The sequence below is a fragment of the Sinohyriopsis cumingii genome, chromosome 3, assembly GCF_028554795.1.
Source record: "Sinohyriopsis cumingii isolate HCF-2022 chromosome 3, ASM2855479v2, whole genome shotgun sequence".
Classification (NCBI taxonomy): domain Eukaryota; kingdom Metazoa; phylum Mollusca; class Bivalvia; order Unionida; family Unionidae; genus Sinohyriopsis; species Sinohyriopsis cumingii.
In genome coordinates this window covers 55,479,902-55,497,970 of record NC_142963.1, presented here as the reverse complement: position 1 = coordinate 55,497,970, position 18,069 = coordinate 55,479,902, and the positions used below count along the sequence as shown (strand labels likewise).

Sequence of the window (18,069 nt, the reverse complement as noted above, 5' to 3'; positions counted from 1 at the left end):
AATATTATTCCATTTCCAATATTATTACATGTCCTGTCCATTGCAAGATTTCACCTGAACACATTGAATATTATTTCATCTCCAATAGTATTACATCTCCTGTCCATAGCAAGATTTCACCTGAACACAATGAATATTATTCTATCTTCAGTATTATTACATCTCCTCTCCATGGCAAGATTTCACCTGAACACAGTGAATATTATTCCATCTCCAATATTATTACATTTCCTGTCCATAGCAAGATTTCACCTGAACACAGTGAATATTATTCCATCTCCAATATTATTACATATCCAATATTATTACATCTCTTCTCCATAGCAAGATTTCACCTGAACACAGTGAATATTATCCCATCTCCAGTATTATTACATCTCCTGTCCATTGCAAGATTTCACCTGAACACACTGAATATTATTATTCCATCTCCAACAGTATTACATCTCCTGTCCATAGCAAGATTTCACCAGAACGCAGTGAATATTATTCCATCTCCAACAGTATTACATCTCCTGTCCATAGCAAGATTTCACCAGAACGCAGTGAATATTATTCCATCTCCAATATTATTACATCTCCTCTCCATAGCAAGATTTCACCTGAGCACAGTGAATATTATTCCATCTCCAGTATTATTACATCTCCTGTCCATTGCAAGATTTCACCTGAACACACTGAATATTATTATTCCATCTCCAACAGTATTACATCTCCTGTCCATAGCAAGATTTCACCAGAACACAGTGATTATTATTCCATCTCCAATATTATTACATCTCCTCTCCATAGCAAGATTTCACCTGAGCACAGTGAAGATTATTCCATCTCCAGTATTATTACATCTTCTCTCCATAACAAGATTTCACCTGAACATTGTCAATATTATTACATCTCCTGTCTGTAACAGGATTTCATCTGAACATAGAGAATTTTATTACATCACTCCATAACAGGATTTCATCTGAACATAGAGAATTTTATTACATCTCTCCATAACAGGATTTCATCTGAATACAGTGGATATTATTACATTTCCTCTCCATAACATGATTTCTTCTGAACTTGGTGAATAATTAGCACAGTTCCTCTCCATAACACGATTTCATCTTAATTCTGGATAGAGATAAATTGTGCACAAAATGGTCATTGTTTATGCAATCTTTAATTGCATTAAAGTTGGTACCAAGCAGGAAATAGTACATGTAAATTCATTGTAAATAAATTCTTATATGCAGATATGTTTTCAAAATTTAAAACTGAATAAATTAATTTACCAATCTTTCATAATCCCTACTTGCAGTTGGTGACAAGTAGAATCAAGTTCCACAGAAAACCGGAAGCTCCCTCTATCCCATTCCCAGGACAAGCTTTTGGTTATGAGGAATGTGACGATGGAACTCTGAAGAAACAAGAAGCACCAGACAGAGATGTCACCATTGGTCCAGCCTTTTACCGTGTTGCACATGTATGTTGTTTTTTTTACCTTCATTAGCAAGACATAGGTGACATAGGTGTCATTTTTTGGCAGTAATGGTATTTTTGTTAACAATATTTACTATATATATATATATATATATATATATATATATATATATATTTCAATGCTTCAAAGGTAATCAGTTTTCTTTGAAGTTTCAGCAGAACTTTGTCTTGTACATTTTACTGGTAGATTGTAGTCATTCCTACCCCGATTTCAGAGGTGGTCAATTGTAGTTAGTCCGGTAGCATGACTGTTTAGATTATATTACAGCACAGAGTACTAAGACCAGACATCAGCATAATTGGATTATAATATAACAATGCCGTGTTAGAGTGGTTTGTGAATATGAACAGAGGGTTTGTTTATGTAACAAAAGATTCTACTGCAATTTTATATCCAAGGTTGCGGCTTCATATCATGGTACCTTTTAATTTCTCAACTCCATCCCAAGACTGTATCAACAATTTTTAACAGCCAAAAATGTTGTTGCCAAAAAGATCTCCAGATGGTATATTTTGTTGCCAATAAAGAAAAAAAATCACGATTTGTGACATTGGCGAAGCCCAGCTCGATCCCTGATATTCCAACTTTTTTCTTGTTACACACTGTAAATTCCAACTTGTTACACACTGTAAATTCCAACTTGTTACACACTGTAAAGTCCAACTCATTACACACTGCAAATTCCAACTTGTTACACACTGTAAAGTCCAACTTATTACACACTGTAAATTCTAACTTGTTACACACTGTAAAGTCCAACTTATTACACACTGTAAATTCCAACTTGTTACACACTGTAAAGTCCAACTTATTACACTGTGTAAAGTTACACACTGTAAATTCCAACTTGTTACACACTGTAAAGTCCAACTTATTACACACTGTAAATTCCAACTTGTTACACACTGTAAAGTCCAACTTATTACACTGTGTAAAGTTACACACTGTAAATTCCAACTTGTTACACACTGTAAAGTCCAACTTATTCCACACTGTAAATTCCAACTTGTTACACACTGTAAAGTCCAACTTTTTACACACTGTAAATTCCAACTTGTTACACACTGTAAAGTCCAACTTATTACACACTGTAAATTCCAACTTGTTACACACTGTAAAGTCCAACTTGTTACATCCTGTAAAGTCCAACTTATTACACACTGTAAATTCCAACTTGTTACACACTGTAAAGTCCAACTTATTACACACTGTAAATTCCAACTTGTTACACTCTGTAAATTCCAACTTGTTGCACACTGTAAAGTCAAGCTTGTTGCACACTGTAAATTCCAACTTGTTACACACTGTAAATTCCAACTTTGAAATTAATTTAGATCTTGATTAGATATAGATAACTCCAACCTTGGATTGCAGTTTGTTGACTGTAACAATTAAACACTCTTTATTTGATAGAAACCTTCATTAATAAGGAAAACTTGATACGGAAATAATATAACTATATGCTTGTCAATAATACAGGGTCACATTGGCCATATCTTGTTAGATCAGGATCTTCTCTGGTTTGGTTTACCTCATTTGACATGCACTCTGCATATAAACTCTACTCAATAATAGGCATGCAATACATGTGAAAATTTTACTCATTAATATGCATACACTCAGTGTGCAGACTCTGCACAGTAACAGGTATACACTCTACATGCAGACTCTACTCAGTAATTGGCATGCACTCTGTGTGCAGACTACACATTAATAGGTATGCACACTATGTGCAGACTCTACTCAGTAAATAGGCATGCACTCTATGTGAAGACTACTCAATAATAGGCATGTACTCTATGTGAAGGCTACTCAGTAATAGGCATGCACTCAGCATGCAGACTCCACTCAGTAATAAGTATGCATTCTGCATGCAGACTGTACACAGTAATAGGTATACAGTCTAATTGCATACTCTACTCAGTAATAGGTATGCATGCTGCATGCAAACTCTACTCAATAATAGGTATGCAACTCCACTCAGTAATAGGTATGCATGCTGCATGCAAACTCCACCCAGTAATAGGTATACATGCTGCATGCAGACTCTACAAGTAATAGGTGTCCACTCTACATGCAAACTCTACTCAGTAATAGGTATGCATACTGCATGCAAACTCTACTCAGTAATAGGTATCCGCTCTACATGCAAACTCTACTTATTAATAGGTATGCATGCTGCATGCAAACTCTACTCAGTGATAGGTATGCATGCAGTCTCTACTCAGTAATAGGTATGCATCCTGCATGCAAACTCTACTCAGTAATAGGTATGCATCTTGCATGCAGACTAATCAGTAATAGGTATACACTCTGCATGCAGACTCAGTAATAGGCATGGACTCTGCATGCAGATTCTACTGAGTAATAGGTTTGCATGCTGCATGCAGACTACTCACTAATTGTAGTTACAAAAGATTAGGTAAAGTTCTATATTATTTGCATGTTTTCACAATGAAGCTGTTTATAAAAAATGTCAAAAAACATATTTTGCCTGAAAATTGTAGCCACTGGTTGCATTTAGCAGGTGGTTGCTCATGACTACTATGGTCATAAAAGACAGATTGTCATTCAAAGTAGAGGTTGTTCTCATCAGAATTTACCATAGTAATAGCATGTATAATGTACACAATTATATGAAAGCATGACCTATAACATAGTACACTTGTATAATTCCCTTGAATAATGTTGTAATATGGGATTTCTGTATAATGCACCCCTGTATATGGAAACATGCCCTATAGCTCAGTACACTTGTATAACTCCTTTGACTAGTTCTATAGTAAGGGATTACTGTCTAATGCACCCATATATATGGAAACATGTCCTATAGCACAATACACTTGTATAATTCCCTTGAATAGTGTTATAGTGTGTAATTACTGTATAATGTACCCCTTAAAAGGCAACCTGACCTATATCACAGAACACTTCTATAACTCCTTTAAATAGTGTTATAGTGAGGGTGTTGTGTGGTACAAAAGTTGCAGACAATGACATCTAACACAAAAGTAGATTCCCAAGTAATTTTAATGTTCACACAAGCTAGGGGTCAAAACGACTTCCCCTTACACAGAACAGACTGGTAGTTTTACACCAGGGTGATAGTTTATCAAAACTACAGAATAGGGACAAAATCAGGGTTCCTTAGCAGTCTAAAGTCTTGCCTTTACAGTGATGACAAACACAGACTCAAGTCCTATGGGTCAGACCAGTAATCAGTATCACATGTGTGAGCTATGTAGAATTTGTTTCTAATATTACTATTTGCGACTGACTACAGTCCTTTAAACTAAAACTACCACATACCGTACATCCATGCCTATTATTTTCATGATAATCAATATTTATACAATAACTTTCATGGAAATGTTAGGCATTATTATAATGGCAACAGGATTACCGTGTCATTATTGTATCTACCCGTGTATCATGCATCAGATATGCAGACTTTTACGATTTGATGCACAAAATTCGTTGATGGTATGTAAATTGATGCACCCCAATGTTATGTTTTGCTGATTAACACAAAACAAAGGTTTCATTTTACACACACACACACACACACACACACACACACACACACACACACATATATATATATATATATATATATATATATATATATATATATATATATATATATATATATATATATATATATAGTAATTCCTCCCATTTGGCTATAATACAATAATAATTATGTTCATGTAGTAAAGAGTAAAGTCACTCAGTCACTCGTAACCAATGGTGGTGTGTTGGTAAATATTGCCTGTTTTTACACTTAAAGATGTCCACCATCATAAAATCAGTGTTTACTGCACTGTTGGAAATGACACAATCCTTGACTATTTTACATCACTGTTTGTATCAGTAGATGAGACATATAATATGACAGTGGCTTCTCTAAGAGACTTATTAAAAAATAGCAAATGCAAGATTTTATAAAAATTTCAGTAATCTTAAGTCTGGTGTTTGAAAAGAAATTTACAAAGTCAACAAAACATATATAACACTATGTAAAATCATTATTAATTTATGACCTACCATAACTGCCCTTGCATACTTTTCAATGTCAGAATGCTTATAGAAACTCGGTAATTGTGTCATAAGGAAGAAATTCACTTACCAGCACACTCTCTTCTCAATTTATAGGAAGCCTGAAAATTTTGTATGCATTTTTAAATACTCATTAGGCTGTTTTATGGAGAGCTGATGACTGGGCATTTTCCAATACTTGTTTATCCCTTATAAGTGGTTAGTTATTTAACCAATGTGTAGTGCTAAAAAGTCACATCAGCCTGTCAATTTTGTCCAGGTTTTGTATTGTATGGACTATTAACTTTGTTAAAATATCCATTTTTCAGAATGTTAATTTTTCTTCATTTCTTATTATAGGGTTCAGTATAAAGTAAAGGGTTCAGTATATAAAGTAAAGGGTTTAGTATAAAGTAAAGGGTTCAGTATAAAGTAAAAAGTTTGGTATAAATTAAAGAGCTCAGTATAAAGTAAATTGTTATGTATAAAGTAATGGGTTTGGTATAAAGTAAATGTTATGTATAAAATAAATGGTTTAGTATAAAGTAAAGGGTTTAGTATAAAGTAAAGGGTTAAGTATAAAATAAATTGTTATGTATAAAGTTAAGGATTTAGTATAAAGTAAATTATGTATAAAGTAACGGGTTTAGTATATAGTAAATTGTTATGTATAAAGTAAAGGGTTTAGTATAAAGTAAATTGTTATGTATAAAGTAAAGGGTTCAGTATAAAGTAAAGGGTTAAGTATAAAATAAATTGTTATGTATAAAGTTAAGGATTTAGTATAAAGTAAATTATGTATAAAGTAATGGGTTTAGTATATAGTAAATTGTTATGTATAAAGTAAAGGGTTTAGTATAAAGTAAATTGTTATGTATAAAGTAAAGGGTTCAGTATAAAGTAAAGGGTTAAGTATAAAATAAATTGTTATGTATAAAGTTAAGGATTTAGTATAAAGTAAATTATGTATAAAGTAATGGGTTTAGTATATAGTAAATTGTTATGTATAAAGTAAAGGGTTCAGTATAAAGTAAAGGGTTTAGTATAAAGTAAAGGGTTAAGTATAAAATAAATTGTTATGTATAAAGTTAAGGATTTAGTATAAAGTAAATTATGTATAAAGTAATGGGTTTAGTATATAGTAAATTGTTATGTATAAAGTTAAGGATTTAGTATAAAGTAATGGGTTTAGTATATAGTAAATTGTTATGTATAAAGTTAAGGATTTAGTATAAAGTAAATTATGTATAAAGTAATGGGTTTAGTATATAGTAAATTGTTATGTATAAAGTAAAGGGTTCAGTATAAAGTAAAGGGTTTAGTTTAAAGTAAAGGGTTTAGTATAAAGTAAAGGGCTCAGTATAAAGTAAAGGGTTTAGCATAAAGTAAAGGGTTTAGTATAAAGTAAAGGGTTCAGTATAAAGTAAAGGGCTCATTTTAAAGTAAAGAGTTTAGTATAAAGTTAATTGTTATAAATAAAGTAAAGGGTCAGTATAAAGTACACATGCACTCATGACTAAATAATTAGTTCAAAGAATAAATCTTCAGTTATGATTCTTACTGAATGTTATATACTGGCATCAAGTCAGTTTACATTTTTACAAGGCCAAATAAGCTTAAGGTGTTTGCCCTGTTTCCATCATGATTGTGTGTCATATGTCAGCAATTGCCATGATTGTGTGTTGTCCATGAACATCCGTCATGACTGTGTGTTGTCTATCAACATTTATCATGATTTTGTAATGTCCGTCAACATATTGAAAACATAGTTCTGATCCGATTTTGATCCAAATAGGAATATAACCTCCTATGGACAAGATCTTGAATGTGTTGCATCAAGAGCAATATCTGCAGAATGAATGCAATTTGAATGCAAAAGAAACACAAATAGAAAGCAGAAAAAATGCAAATGGCTATTAAATAAACCCTCTATAGTAATTTCTACCTATAAAAATCTTATAGACCATATTTATACCAATACAAAAGAAAATGTTTTGGAAGTTATGGTTTCAATGATTGGTATATGTGACCACTTTGCAATTTTTCTAACACATAAAGTCAATGGCAAATCAGAGTATATAAGAGCATGCTTTTGTTATGTTTATAAGAGGAAGTGAAGTCAAAGTTTTCTTTTTTCAGTAATTTACTTAAATTTCATACTTTTTTAAACTAAGATAAGGGTTTTCCCCTAGCTTTTCCTTGCATTTTTTAAGCAGTAGCCCTACTTGATCCTGACTTTTTGAGAAAGGGCTGCTTGGAAGAGTGCCTTTATCACTTTTCAGAATAGAACACCAGCATTGGTAGATGCATTTCCATTCATTCCAAACAAGCAAACTTTAAAACCAATCAAAATGCACAACAGCTATAAACACCAAAATTGGAATGCATCTTTGAGACCAAAAAGACAAGATGGCAGATGAAATGCAAAGGAACTGAACTGCAAAAAAATAATGAAAATCAAGTGCAACCAAAATGCAGATTTGATAACATACCCATTTCATGGTCATTATCTCATCAAGATCTCAGAGGAACTTGATAAAGAGCAAGATATGCACATATTAATCAGTTGATCATGCACCTCATTGCATGAGCTTGTTAAAATTCTGGAAGCAATATTTCTGGTCTGATTTTGTTACCACTCTCAAGACAGTATTTCTGACATGATTTTGATCAAACTTGGTAAATAGGCTTATTTTAGAAAGATGTCCAATGAATTTATTGTGAGCATGACTTAAGCAAATTAATGAAGTGATGCTGCATCTGTTTGGCTGAGCTTTATATAATATTTCCAACCCAATTTCGATCAGACTTTGGTAATTGACTAATATCAGCAAGTTCTTGAATGAGATTTATTTTTATGGTGAGCAAGACCCTGTGCATATTAATGAGGTGGTCTAACATCAGATTGGCTGAGCATGTCACCAGTTGAAGGCTATATTATTTTAGGAATTTGGTTAAATTTGGTACTTTGGCTTATACGATCAAACTCTTTGATAAATACAACTACAGTATCAGCAAAATCGATGCATATTAACGTGGTGATCTTGCATTTATTGGCAGTACTCTGTTGATTCAGTTTCAATCAGATTTTTATCAAATTGGTAAATAGTCATTTATCATCAAGATGTTTGATGAGTTTGATCATATAACATATCTACACTTATATGTATGAGGTAATCTTTTATCAGATTGAATGAGACTGATTGGTTGACTGATTGAGGTAATTTTTTATCTAATTGGCAGAGATTGTTACCAATCTCAAAACTGAATTTTAATCAGAATTTGCTAAATCTTGGTGACTAAACTTATAATATCATTGTCATAGACTGGTTCTGTACTATGTGAGATCTGTGCATATTAATAAGGTAATCTTGCATCTGATTGGTATGAGCTTGTGCCCTTTGTAGAAACTACATTTCTCATCTGATTTTGATATAAGCTGGTAAAAAGGCTTATATTATCAAAATATTTATGACTTCTGGTATGGGCAAGATATGTGCTTATTAATTGTGCCTTTATCTTATGAAAGAATTTTTATCAGGCGACACAATACTTCCTCTATATAATGCCAGTGGAGTCGCCCGCATTATAAGTAAGAGAGACTTTTAATGTGACATGTTTCAATATGGCTGTATGAGAATATTGCATTAAACTTGAAAAATAGGTTATTTAATTATGTGAAACCATGTAATAATTCGTTATTATAAGCAAAGTGAAATAAATGAATTATCTTTGATAGAACAAAAATCGAGCAATTTAATGGCAAACTTGACTTTTAAAGAGGGGCATTGGTATCCTGAGGGGTATTGGTAACCTGAGGGACATTGGTATCCTGAGGGGCATTGGTATCCTGAGAGGTATTGGTATCCTGAGGGGCATTGGTATCATGAGGGATATTATGGTGAAAGACCACCGTAGTAACATAGGTAAAGTCAACATTTTATAAAGGCTGGGAGATAGCTGAAGTGTTGTGTTTTTACAATGCAACACGAGTTTGCTTAGAGATGTGATCAACTGTTAGGTTGTGTGTAGAGGGGTGAGTGATATTTGGCCCACTTGGAGCTCTGGTTTCATTGACTTAATCATGCAGCATTATTTTAGTGTTGATAGATTTTAAAAACCTATAACAATTGACTGTTTAAAATGCAGGGAAAGCATTTAGGAACTGGCATCCAATAACCAAGAGGAATAAGAAATGGGTAATCCAATTAAAGCCAAAGATCTGGAGTTGGATTTTTAATCAAGATTTTCATTCATGACATTTATGCTGCTTTTGAATTTTTATGATGCATGTTTAGAGGGCTATGGCTTTCTTCACTCTTTGTGCTATTTTTTCTTCTCCTGCTCATCATGGCAGGTTTTCCCTGGAGTCAGATCTTTTTTCAGCCACTAAAGATTTTTCCTTGGATTTAAGCAGCCCTTGACAGACAGATTACTGTGTCACTTTCACCTTATTTGCATATTTGCATCACAATCCTTGAAGAATGTGGTCAAAACCATTCCAAGTTTTCTGGAGGCTTTTAGAGAGATTACAATCTCATATAACATCCATTTCGGCACCTGGTCCTTTCAGTGTGAAAGAAAAATAGAACCTTTAATAACTGAAGTTTGTTCATCAGATTGGGGTCTTGTATTAATCATGATGAACTAGCCGTGTTTTTGATGGACCAGTTGGTCTAAATATCGGCAAGAGTCTTTGTTTAATTAAACCATTGATTACACCCTTAGCTCCCCCACATTGTCTTGTCAGTTTTGACCAATTCTCATATTCTCTTGTTAATTGCAAAGTGGCATACCATTTCCAAGAGACGAGACCAAGAATTTGTATGTGTTTATCTATGTCACTCAACCTTGAATGAAATTATGAAGAATGTTGGATAATTTACATAATTTTGAATTAAGGATAAATCTGATCGGGTTAAAATCGACAAAACTTCTTAAATAGATACCATTCTTACTGAGTGTTACATTCTGTACAGTTTGGCCATTTAATAATATTGAATTCCATTTAGCATGCCATTTATGGTATGAATTATTTGTTTTCTTTGTCAAAAGTTCAACTTATCCTTTCTATCATTACATTTTCTAACAATATTTCCATTTAAATTTCTGCGTATTTGGAATTTCATGTTGTAATTATTTGTTCGTTGTGTTATTTTTCAGTAGTTATTTATAGCCCTTTGATTATCTGATTATCAGAAAGAATGGAAGTCTTGCAAGTACTTTGATTGTCTTTTGACATTTACCATAAGTACTTGCTTATAAGTCAAGTCCAAATGCAAACAACACAGACCCTGATCTGCCATCAGTGCACCAGCAGATCAGCATCTGTGTTGTTTGTTATACTGATTACTCCTAACAAACTGCATAGACCCAGATATGCTGGTGCATTATGTGCCAGCAGATCTGGGTCTGTGCAGTTTACATTCAGGCCTTACTTAAAGCCTAGTACTTACAGTAATAATTAATGAATCTTTTTTTCCAACAAATTTGACCCCAAAGTTTTATTTGTTGATGGATATTTCATGATTTCTGAACCTAAGTTTGAATCTTGAAATGACAGAAATGACATAAGACTTAATAAAGAAATCAAAATAACTGACAGGCATCATGAACTATTCTGTTTAGCTAAAACTTTGCAAACAGTCTGTGTGTGTTTGTGTGTGTGTGGTTTTAAGACATCAAGTTAACAGCAGTCACCATGTCTTTAAAAGAATCATTGATAATGACCATCTTGGACAGATGTTGACTGAAATAATTTTCTGTGGATATACTGTGCCTTTAACTCATAAATCAGAGATTAGATAACATGAAGAAATTGCTAGGAAAAGGTATAATGAAATGAAACATTTTAGGTAATATTATGTCATAGATTTCAGATCAATATTTTAGCTAATCTCCCATTCATCTACATGTTTATAGAATAAAATACTTATTTTACCTTTCATTTCTGTTTGTATACAACTTTGTATCCATTTTTTATGGAGGTTTCGTGTGCCTATGCAATTAATGATAATGATTAATGCCAAACAAGTCATAAATTGTCTAGCTGTTTGACAGAAACTATCAAATTAGCATAATAATTGGAAAAAAGATATTTTATTTAAGTAAATTATGCAAATCATTAGTCAGGGACTAAGAAGAATGTGTATTCCTTATAAATATGTTAAAATATTAATTACGCTGTCTATTGAATACACCCTGATGGAAATCCTGTAACTTGAGAATTATTATTACAACTGAAGGAACTCTGTTGTTTTACCTCTTTGAGAAAATGTCATATTTTTGATTGAACAATGCTTTAGATAATTATAGTCCTCTGAACAAACAGTGACAGTATATTTTAATTTTGAAAACAAACTTGGGAAAAATAATACCATCAATTACTGTCCATGATACAACCATATGAGAATGTTGAGAAGTACATGCAACATAAAAAAATAATAATAATAATAATAATAATAATAATAATAATAATAATAATAATAATGATAATAATAATAATAATAATAATAATAATAATAATGATAATAATCATCATCATAAATATTTTAGGAGCCATGGTGGCTATGTGGTCATAATGACAGATTTACAACTGCAAGGGTGCAGGTTCAAATTATACCATCAGATAAGCCCAGATGGCTGCCATGGTGAGTCCTTGGACAGGGCACTTTATTCCAGTTGCCACTGTTACAACTATTGTCTTAATCTAAATAACAGAGAAGAGAGAAAAACAACTAGTTTTGTAAAATTCAACAAATAATTTATTTCCCTAGAATACAAAGTGAAAATTTAAAATGAACTTACAATATTGTGGATTAAATTCCAAATAGTCCTAAAAGTTATATCACTAGTCCAAATGTATGAAGTTCCAACTCAAGTCCAGTGGTATTCTAAATAAATTCTGATATTGAATATGTTGATGTGCCTGTAGACTTACATGTGCTAATGTGCCAATGACCTAGAATGTGGTGATGTGTTAACAATCTTTTTATGTATCACAACAATATAATCCAAAATGTCCATGTCTGCATTCACTATTATTCCAAATTAATGTTTTAGTCCAAGAATATTATTGAGCTCTTTGTAATTCCAGTGATTAATAATTTGAATAAATAAATCCAAGCAAATTAAAAACCAAATGCAACAATAAGACTGATTCTGCTTGAGATATTGAGGCAAGAAGGAATAATTCTTAGGTAAACAAGATTATATACCCCTCAACTTGACCTAGGTCACAATTACCATTTTCTGGAAATACTCTGTCAACTTAATTGGAAATTTCCATTATGGAAGTTTCTAAGATCAGAATCATGACTGTCTTTAACTCAAATTGAAGTAAACATGTTTACAATTAATAATGATCATAGATCTGGAGTGGCCTTTGGCTGAACTTGGTCTTTACAGTTATATTACTTAAAATTATAAGTACTTACTGTTAGGTACTCTAGTATAAGGTAGCCACTTTTATAATGTAGATATAGTCATTAATCCCATTTCATTATTTGTTAGTAATTATGTATAAAATAACTCAATATAAGGTAAACTCACTATAAGATAGACCTGTTTATAAGGTGGAAATGTCATGGATCCCATTTTATTATATAACAGTAAAATTTTGTATAAAACACTTCAATATGATGCAACCACATGACAAGGCAGACCCTTTTATAAGGTGGGAATGGTCATAGATCACATTTAATTATATAACAGTAACATTTGTATAAAATACTTAAGTATGAGGCAGCCTCAATATAAGGTATACCCTTTTTTAAGATGGAAATGGTCATAGATCTAATTTTATTATTTAATAGATATATTACATATAAAATACCTCAGTATGAGGCAACCTCACAATAAGGTATATCCTTTTGTAAGGCAGGAATGGTCATGGATCCCTTTCAATATTTAACAGTAATATGTGTAAAATAACTCAATATGAGGCAACCTCATGCTAAGGTAGACCATTTTATAAGGTGCATTTGGTCATGGATGCCTTTCATTATTCAACAATAACCTATAAAATACCTCCATATGAGGCAACCTCACTATAAAGTAGACACTTATAAGGTGGGAATGGTCATGGATCCCATTCATTATTTAACAGTAATATTCTTTATAAAATACCTCGATATGAGACAACCTCATCTTAAAGTAGACACTTATAAGGTGGGAATGGTCATGGATTTCTTTCATTATTTAACATTAATATTCTGTATAAAATACCTCAATATGAGGCAACCTCACTATAATGTAGACACTTATAAGGTGGGAATGGTCATGGATCCCTTTTATTATTTAACAGTAATATTATGTATAAAATACCTCAATATGAGGCAACCTCACAATAAGGTATATCCTTTTATAAGGCAGGAATGGTCATGGATCCCTTTCATTATTTAACAGTATTATGTATAAAATACATCATTATGAGGCAGCCTACTTTGGCTTGTATTGCTTCATGAACAATTATATAGTGACACATTACCGTGCTTCTGCCACAAATCTGATTTTAAAAAATAACTTTAGAATTGAAGGGTTATGCTGTAATTCATGAATTAAGATTTTTAATACTTTAAATGGAAAATTATACGTAATATTAAATGTTTCCTGCAGAGCAAAGTGTCCCCTAACAGCTTGGAATTGAGAAAGGGGCAGCTAAAATTGAGTCTGTAATAATTATGATGCAGCTTAATGGAGATTTTAAATTGATTTTCAGTTTTAGTGTTTTGAATCGACACTTATTATAGTTCATTTTCTTTGAAGTTTAGGATTATTGTGTCAGCTCATTCAGGGAGGAGACATTTTTGTTCACAAGAACCAAGTGTCACTGACAAATTCACATTAATAATCCACAAATAAGCCAATAAAACTATTTCATTTTTAAAGCCTAGAAATGTTCAGACATTGATTTCTCTTAGGAGTCAATCCTTTGTCATCAGAATTTGACAAAATGAACAGTTTGGTTTAAACAATGAGCAACTTTCACTTTTGCACAAGATTAAAACTTTAAACACATGGTATTTTCCAGACTTTCCCTGCTGATAAGAATATGTATATTGTGAAAAAGAATATGTATATTGTAGGGAGAATGGAAAGAATGTACAATTTATTTTATTGTGATATATGAATGATAGAGTCTGATTTGAGTTTGAGAGTACAGAGCTAGTTGGGCTTTAATTTTGGGTTTGAGAGTACACAGTGGGGCTTTATTTTTAATATGTAACTCTCAGAAGATTGCTATCTTCGCATGGCTGTTTTCATTTTCTGAACTTCAAAAATAAATTTGACAAAAATGAACTGACAACTTTTTAAAAGTTGTTTGATATTTTGAAATTTCATAAAGTGTAATTTCAGAATATTGTAATGCTTTCACTGTGAAAATTTGTGTCTCTATTTTTAAAGGGATAAAGTTAGTGTAATTTTTGTTATTTCTAGTTCATTTGCTTGGCACACTGAAGCAGTCATTGTTTTTAACTCAGCTGACTGTATGACCAAGCAAGATTAGGGTATGATCTTTGCATCCATCATGCATAGTCCATCATTTGTTGTGCATTGGCCATCAACATTGCTATTTTCAACTTTTTCAAAAAATAGTGTGTCAATTTTGATAAAACTTGGCAGCAACTTTTCCTTTGGACATGCTTTACCCCAGATTGCATTTGAGGTGGTTCCCCCTGCAACCTATTTTAAACTTCTTTACAGTAATTGAGCCAGTTTTAGTCAACTTGTTTGAAATGTGTATTAGAACATGCTGTATCAAAATTGAGTCCAGGATGGTTCCCCAAGCAATAGTATGGCTTCCTTAGCAACAGGGTAGACAACCTATTATCAGCCTCTCTAGAACAACTTTAAAATGAAAGACATTTGTAAGAGATATGCAGAGCAGACAGCTTAGCCTTGTACCTTGCCCACTTTCAGCAATGCCCCAGAACTCCAGAGCAGAATCTAAATCATTTGCCATTTTGCTGAATCTAATATAACCAGTACATGTCTGAGTATTTTGAATTATAGCAGAGGTTGTCTTCTTCAGCAAAATGAGATTACCAGTTGATAAATACTTTTTTACTGGATATTGGTACCATAAAAATCACCATCAAATTATAAATTAAGACTCATGAAGCTACAGGGGATAGCAGTTCTCTAAATCATTCATGGTCAAGAATGATAACAAGTGTAAGGAAAACATTGTTCACTTTTGATGATTGGTTGGTTATATGGAGGATCCATTCACACAGAGAATAATTGATACAGCTATGCACAGATTTAAAACAAGACATCTGTGGAGTATGGCAGCTTCAAACAGTTTGTTTATACCATAATATGCAAGCACAATGGTGCAGTTTGATGCACAACCTTTCTAGCTATAAGAAGAAAAATAACCTTTTTTGTCCCCGTAGAGGTTCAGTATGTTAGTGAAATTAAGTAAAGGTATTAATGTACTCCTTTATGAGCAGCAGTCCTGTATGTAGAGTTTACTGGTATGAAAGATGTCATTATACATGTCTTGTACATACATGTATCAAATATGGCAGGCAACACTGTAAATGTCCTTATATGACAGCTGTCACTGTAGATGTCCTGTAGATTGAGGTGTCTGATCAACAGGTGTCACAAATAGTCCATGCAGTGAAATCAGCCCACTACACTACTAAGATCATGGAAAGTTCCAGTTGCAAAGAGCTCTTTGAGATTACTAACAAGCTAATGTCAAGGAACAAATGTACACCATTTCCAACTACCTTCTCTCCAGTCGACCTTCTGGACATGTTTGCAAATTTCTTCTGTGACAAAGTACAAACCATTAGACATAAGCTTGACAACACAATTTCAGTTGACTTGTCATCACCATACAGTTGCGATACAGAATTTCAGCAGCAACCATTAGCAGCACTTGAACCTGTCTCTATGGATTTCGTATGTACACTCCTGATGAAGAGTGCACCAAAGTCATGTCAACTTGATCCATTTCCAACATCACTGCTGCTTGAGTGCTTAGATCCAATATTGCCTTCACTAACTGACGTTATTACCACCTCTCTCTCATCTGAGGAATTCCCATTATTTTTCAAAACTAACATTGTAAAGCCTTTGCTGTAGAAACCAACACTCGGCCATAACAATTTAATGAACTACCGCCCAGTCTATAATCTCCCATTCATGTAAAAAAAATCTCAGAAAAAGAAAGTTGTTCTATCCCAGCTTGTATCTCATCTGAATTCAAACAGTCTTTTTAGGAATGTGCAGTATGCACATTACCTTTGACACAATACTGAAACAACTCTTCTGAAAGTAGTTAATGACCTTCTCTCTGCTTTGGATAGCAGAAAGATTACAGTTCTCACCCTCCTTGACTTGTCTGCAGCATTTAACACAATAGACCATGATATCTTACTTCACCATCTCCAGTGTGTATTTGGCATTCATGATACAGCCTTATTGTGGTTCAAGTCCTATTTGGTCAACATGACACAAATTGTGTATGTAAATGGAATATACTCCAGCCCAGTTGATTTATGTTGTGGTGTTCCACAGGGGTCTGTTCTTGGACCTATTCTCTTCATTCTATGCACTCAGCTGCTCTCAAGTGTCATAGATCATCATCCATTGTCTCACGAATTGTACGCTGGTCACACCCAACTATACAAATTAAGCCACCCAACTGAAGTTGATGCTACCATCCAAGGTGTAGTAAGGTCCATTTCCGATATGAAATCATGGTTGACATGTAATAAGCTGGAAATGAATGTTGATAAAACTGAAGCCATTCTGATTACAACACAAAGACTTTCTCATTCACATCCTTTACATCAAACAATAAATATCAGCAACACCAGCATTAAATTCACAGTCAGTACAAAACCTAGGTGTTACTCGCAACAGTACTCTCTCATAGCACCAACATATGCAAGGCTGCATATCTTGAGCTGAGATGCATCAGCGCCACTTGCAGTTATCTTTCAGTTGATGCCAATTAAAAACTTGTATGTTCCTTAGTACTTTCAAGACTGGACAATTGCAACTCAATTCTGTCTGGTTCATCTCAATATCTACTCCAAAAACTTTAAAAAGTTCAAAACACAATTGCTCAGATCATCCTTAGAGTACCACAATCAGAGCAAATGCCCCTCCTGCTCTGTACCCTACACTGGCTATCCATTCGATCCAGAATCAAACACAAAATTTGTTTTCTATACTACATTTCACTGATGGGCTCCAGTCCAACATACCTATCCAACTGCACCCATGTTTACATACCAGCAAGATAATTACGCTCCTCTTCTGACAATCGTATACTCATTATTCCCACTATGAAAATGAAGTCACATGGACAACAATCTTTTGCATACCAGGGCCCAGCAACATGGAACAAATTGCCCACTGAACTTAGACACGAGCGCTCTTAAAACTCATCTGTTTTGATTGCAAGAACAAACTGAAAGACCTAATAATGTTCCCTACCTTAAATATTTTCAGCATGTTTTCTGTTTTCTAATTTCATGGTGTTTGTTTTTTGTAATCATATCATTATATAGGTGTTGTCC

The 18,069-nt window shown here is 33.1% G+C and overlaps 1 protein-coding gene across 1 annotated transcript in view; it reads left to right on the top strand.

The window, feature by feature from the left end:
- The window catches only part of LOC149802886 (sperm-tail PG-rich repeat-containing protein 2-like), a 234,109-nt gene that overhangs the window by 20,570 nt on the left and 195,470 nt on the right, over positions 1–18,069 (top strand). Inside the window, exon 5 of the mRNA XM_089952356.1 lies at positions 1,304–1,468. Coding sequence (XP_089808482.1) covers positions 1,304–1,468 — 165 coding nt within the window. The remainder of the gene's footprint in view (positions 1–1,303; positions 1,469–18,069) is intronic.